Source organism: Quercus lobata, chromosome 6, assembly GCF_001633185.2.
Source record: "Quercus lobata isolate SW786 chromosome 6, ValleyOak3.0 Primary Assembly, whole genome shotgun sequence".
NCBI lineage: Eukaryota > Viridiplantae > Streptophyta > Magnoliopsida > Fagales > Fagaceae > Quercus > Quercus lobata.
The window spans coordinates 33,222,610-33,228,609 of NC_044909.1; the positions used below are offsets into that span (position 1 = coordinate 33,222,610).

Consider the following 6,000-nt stretch of genomic DNA (forward strand, 5'->3'; position numbering starts at 1 on the left):
GCTCTAAGGGCATGCATTAACCTAACCCTTTTCTAATAATCATTGAACAATTTTTCAATCTTGTCAGTTTAATTGTTGATAGATTTATTGTTGTACTTTTCATAGCAATTGTATGAAATAAAATATACTGCCAAAATTGTAGGCAAAAATAGTAAGTTGCTAAATTAACCTGTATACTTTCATGGGATTTTTTTAGTTATTTGGTTAATTTTTGCCAGCAGTTTAATTCAAAAGATAAACATATTAGTTAAATAGCATCTCGAGTCTTAAAAACTCAAGTTCATTAATGGAATTTAAGTCTCTAAGACTCGAGTTTTAAGAGATGGCAGAGATGGCAAAACTGATTTGGAAAAAAATCCATATGGAACTCGAATTCGAGTCTCTAAGACTCAATTTCCTTAAAGAAAACCATAGAGAGATAGGAAAGTTCATGGGTTTTGAGATGGGGTTGTTGGATAGGGAATGAGGCTGAGCTTCGGCCTTGGAATCCAGATTTGGGCTTGATCTAGAGAGAAAGCCAGAGAGAAGAGGAAATTTTGATAAGGCTCGGGTTAGATTTATTTTTTATTTTTTCTTTAGTTTTCTTTGACACTTGAGTTCCAGGTGAATTTTTTATCCACGTCAGTCTTTATATCTCTCGAAACTCTAGTCTTAGACACTCAAGTTCCTTCTATGAAAATATCTTAAGTAAGACGGACGCGTGCATCCATTGTCTCATTGACATGTGAGTCCCACAGAAGATACCTTCTCTCCTTCTATAAACTTGAGTTTGAGACTCAAAATGTTAATTAATATGTTTGCTTTTTGGGTCACACAACAAAATTGTTGGCAAAAATTGCCCAAATAGCAGAAAATCCCGCTTTCACTTTTGCCCGGCTAAAACTATTTTGGTTGTCAAATTATGTTGGCAAAAACTTGATGAAAATTTTAAATATCAATTTTGATGAGCATGTCAGGAGGTCCAGACGTATAGTCTAGCTCATTGGCAGGGAAAATAAAATAAAATAAAAAATAAAACGCAAAAATAAGCTCATTTGCAGAAATATGATTATTTAAAAGCCAAATAACTAATATGCTCAACCTCTATAATAAAACCTGAGTGAAAGCAGCTAAACTGAATCCATAACATTTTGTCAAATTTATCATTGCCGCAGCTCAATAGTTATACAGTACTCTAATCGTGCAATAGAAATATAATAACCAATAAAACCATCATCCTAAACAAGCCTCCTCATAAGCTAAATAGGATCATGAAGTTAGATAACAGTCACATAGAGAAAACAGTATTCGTGGGAGGCTCTACAGTTTTCTTGGTTCACTTCTTCCTCTTCTTTGGGGGCTGGAGTGCTTCCTCATCTTCGTCCTCCTCTTCCTCCTCATTCTCTTCTTCCTCTACCCCTTCCTCATCCTCTTCCCCACCATCGTCGTCATCATCGTCGTCTTCATCGTCATCGTCATCGTCATCTTGGTCCTCACCATCTTCTTCATCATCATCTTCCTCTTCCCCGTTCTCTTCTGCTCCACCTGCCCCGCCATCTGCACTCTTTTTTGAGTTACTCTTATCATTGTTGGGGTTGTTAGGGAACTCCCCTCCATCTTCAGATGATAGGTCCTCTTCACCTTCTCCAAATCCGCCATCTGCATCATCATCGTCATCCCCATCATCGTCATTGTCATCATCTCCCTCAGCATCAACTTGCTTGTCTTGGTATTCAGTGTTTTGATTACCTTTGATACTAGGATCCTGAAGCTGTGTTCCACAGCAGGTCAAGTAGATAGAATATAGAGAAGATATCATGGAATTGAAGACAAGGACAAAAGGAAAATTAAGCAATTAATAATTACAGACAATAAATATTCTGGAAAAAAAATAGAAGGTATGGCATATGTACCAGTACAAATTCAGGAAACAAGAAAAAGAAAAAAACAAAACAGGACAAAATAAAGATCACATATAAAATAAGCTAAAGCATGAAGCATCAATGCTATAGTTATTATGTAACTGTTGGGTCATTCTCACTCTGAAAGCAGTTGTTTAGGTCAAAAAGGCCATAAATCCCTATAGTTATAGCCTAAGAATCAAGCAGATTGTTGTCTAAAGAGTAAAGAATCGTATAGGGTGAGGAGTTGAGAGTAAAGTTGGTTTACACTATTTTTGCATTTTCAAAAGGCAATTATGCCAGGACTGTCATGGTAATGGAATATGCTATCATCACAGAGAGAAAATATGATTCCAATAGGCAAGCGAACATCTTCCACCTAAGACAATGCGAATATGATTGGACTCAATGATATGATATGTCTTTATTCACTGTTACAACATTATTTCATTTTCACTTTTCTCTGTTAAGGCAATAGTTTGAGGTTGGTGCATGCTTACTTTAGGCTCACGCCATAAGGCTTTTGTCATCGTAAATTCAAAGTACTAAATACAGGCATGGTGGTACACATTCAAGTCAACTTCCTAGAATACTAAAAGTAAAAGGACCCGTTTGTTTTAGCTTTATGACCTAGTACTATAAGTGTCTCTTCGGAATTGCTTAAATTCATTGAGGCTTGTGCTAAAAAAATAAGCTTAATAAAAAGTCTAGTTCTATCTCAAAAAGATTATATATATATATATATATATATATAAAATAAAAACTAGCTTAAAATATAAGCAAGCTCATACACTTTATCAAACAGGTTCCTAATGCTGCTTCCTATTTTAGCCTTACAGGTTAAGATATGGTAGATAGGGTTAAGAGTCTAAAATAGGCCAAGGACCATATTACTACTTTTGTTAGAAAACTTTTTTCCTGATTACAACTGTTAATTTTACTAAAATAAGCTTTCAACAAGAAGTTAAGCCAAACTTAGAGTGTAATATCATGCTGCAAATCCAACAAATTGTAGAGTGAGACTAAATCAGTTGGATAAGGATATCTTCCAAACTGATTTGGAAGTATCTCTTCTGACCCATTATGTGATAATTTATATGACCACCTATTAAATAACAACTCATAAAATTATTTAAACAAATCACATACTAATCAAACAACTCATCTAACTAAAAATGATATGTATATGATTTTATACACCGTCACCATAATATCAAAGAATTTCCCATAAACTAAAAAGTACAACAACAAAAGAAATGTTAAAAACATTACTAATTTTATAACAAAATACACATCATATATTGACAAACTGACATGAATAATATCCGTTATCAGAAATTCAGGCTGTAAGTATATATAACAAGAGATTTACTAATGTGTGCCCTTAGAATCTACATTAGCAAATCATTTTTAGGAAATTCTTTATAGAAATACGAAAAAGTAACTAATTGTTTTGACAATTTTTTCAATCCTCCATTAAAACTTTTTCTTTTTCCAAAATGGATGGTTAATATGTGTTAACAATATAACAAAGTACTATGTTTCTATACTCAATACACTACGTGTGTTCTGTCTGATCTGATCTAATCTAAATGACTGTTTTGTTTTGTTTTGGATTTTTTCTTTTTATTTTAATTCTTAAAGGGTCCAGAAACTTTTGCACGTGGGAAGGGCACACGATGCACATAGAACACACGTGTAAGTTGTGGAGCATATCCAAAAGGAATATTCCTTCTATTACACACACACACCCCAATTAACAAAAGATACCCCCAACAAGTTACCAATCCGTTCAGCTACTTGGACTTTTTCAATTCCCACTCCTTCATCCACGAAACGACAAAATAGATTTTTTTTAAAATATTCCAACCGGGTCCCACGAGGTGGAACTCAAACTAGTTTCCAAAAACCCAGTTCATATTCCTTTTCCAAATCCGAATCCAATTTACCACTTTACCCCCCTAACCAACCCCCCCCCCCCCAGTGCGCACGTTAAACCTAATCCCCCAGCTGACGCTAGCAACGGGCCATAAATTACTAAATTACCTCACCGGTCTCGGCCAAAAACGCCTAAAAAACACCTTATACCGACCGGCGCAGTTTAGACCGTACACGTAAATACACCGGAACAAAAACACGACACAAATTAGGGAATTTTTTTTAAATTAAAAAAATAAAGAGATCGGCGCATGTTAGCATAGACCATAAGAAAAAAACAAGCAAATTTTCAGAGAAAAAAAGGAGAGGTAAAGCTTAACTAACTTTACCGTTTGAAAACCGGAGTCCAGACAAAACTGGCTGTCAAAAAAAATAAAGGAAAAAAAAAACGAAAAAGAAGACGAAAAATATAACTGAAAAAAAAATAATAATTACCGGGGTGAAAAGCTGGGTTTTGAGCAGAGTGGAGAAAAGCAAAGTGGCTAAGGCCTCCCCAGCGCACGTTAGCGCACCGTAAGCAAGAGTAACTGCCACTGGACCATGTTTACCCTCCATGGTTTGTTCGCCGCAAACAAAGAAAAATTTAAAATTGAATTTTGCTAAGACCTGCGCAAACAAAAAACAAATAAAAATTATATTAGCAGCTGACCGTCCGTCAGATCCGTTATACTCTCATCACAGCCGTTGGATCTTGCACCATTTTACGTCACAGACAAACACTCTGAGAAAGTGAGAATTCTCTCTTTTTTTCTTTTTTCTTTTTTCTTTTTTTTAAGGAAGAAACAGAATAATCAAAATATTATGCAAAAAGTTTTTTTTTTTTTTTTTTGGTTAGGAGAAAAGAAACAGTGAAAATAAAAGGTGTTTTTGTTTCTAACGGATAGTTTTTGGAAAAAAGAGAAAGGAACACTTTCACTGCAGAGAGAAAAATTCTCCGGCGACGAACTTAGCTGTTAATTTGACAGGAAAAATTTTTTTTAACAGAATCGCAGAAAAAGCAGGTGATTTTTACCGAAACGTTAACGAAATTCGCCGGAAAACAAAAATTTTGAAACGACCTCGGGCTAAGGTTTGTTTAAACCAAACCTGCAAGCCTCAAAATCGCAGAAACGTGAAAAAAGCAGGTGATTTTGACCGAAAAGTCAGCAAAACTCGCCGGAGACCGAAAAATTGAAAGGACTAGGGTTAAGACTCACCGAAACTGAAGCTGTAAGCCTCAAAATCGTGAAGAAGAAAGAAACGATGAAATTAAGAGCGGAAAAAAGGTAATTAGGAAAAATAAAAAGCGTGAAAATTCGAGGTGAAATAGAAGAATTGGAGGAAGAGGTAGAGAATCAGAGAGAGAAAGCGTACCAGGAAGAAAGATCAAGAGGCGGAGATGCTGGATCTGAAGGTTTGAAGGTCTAAAACCTCAGGGAACAAGCAGAGGAGGCTCCGTGCATTCTGGACCGTCCGATCGTGATCGTAGAACACACAGAGAAAGCAAGATATAGAAAAATCACAAAAGGGCTTAGAGAGACAAGAGAGAGAGAGTACAGGTGAGTGACTGACTGACTGCCCGTAATTTTTCAGTCAGGTTTAGGGCAGCTCGGGCAGCATCCTCATTATGTGTAAAAGATCGCGGTTCGGGCTGCCCGAAAGAGCGAGTCTGGACAAGTGTGGGTTTTATTAACCTTTCTATTATTTTTTTTCCCTTTTCTTTTGGATTTTTTTGGGGGTTCTAGGAATGATTTTCATTAACTACTTTCTCTTTTCTTTTGAGTATTTTTTTAGTTTATATATATATATATATATATATATTTTTTTTTTTTTCTACTTTTCTTTTTAAAGCTTAGTCCTCCTTTTAAATTTTTCACACGATTCACGAGTTTTGTAGTTGAGATACATGGAAGGCTTTTCTAAACCATGGTTCAGTCATCAAACTCAACAAACCATGGTTTAATTTTTAAGATCCATTTACTATTTAACAGCTGTAATTTTTATTCATATCTATTTGTTCTTTAACTTTATGACCCATTTACTATTTATAAAGATCCATAAATATTTTCTGCTTAATTACATATTTAGTTCTTAACACATATCTTATGTTTCAAAATGTTCCCTATATTCTATAATTTTTCATTTTATTCTTTGTAAGCTTGTGTCAACAAAGTTCCTACCTCCTTGCTGTGTTAACTCTTAC

General features: G+C 35.1%; 1 protein-coding gene across 1 annotated transcript; it reads right to left on the bottom strand.

Annotated features, from left to right (window-relative positions):
• Positions 1–1,068: 1,068 nt before the first annotated feature.
• LOC115994540 (nucleolin) lies at positions 1,069–5,546 on the bottom strand. Its single transcript, XM_031118740.1, has 3 exons — positions 5,172–5,546; positions 4,254–4,424; positions 1,069–1,750 (listed from the first exon to the last, which is right to left on the bottom strand). Exons 2-3 carry the CDS (start codon positions 4,371–4,373, stop codon positions 1,316–1,318), a joined length of 555 nt encoding a protein of 184 aa, XP_030974600.1. The 5' UTR covers positions 4,374–4,424; positions 5,172–5,546; the 3' UTR covers positions 1,069–1,315.
• Between the last annotated feature and the right edge of the window lie 454 nt (positions 5,547–6,000).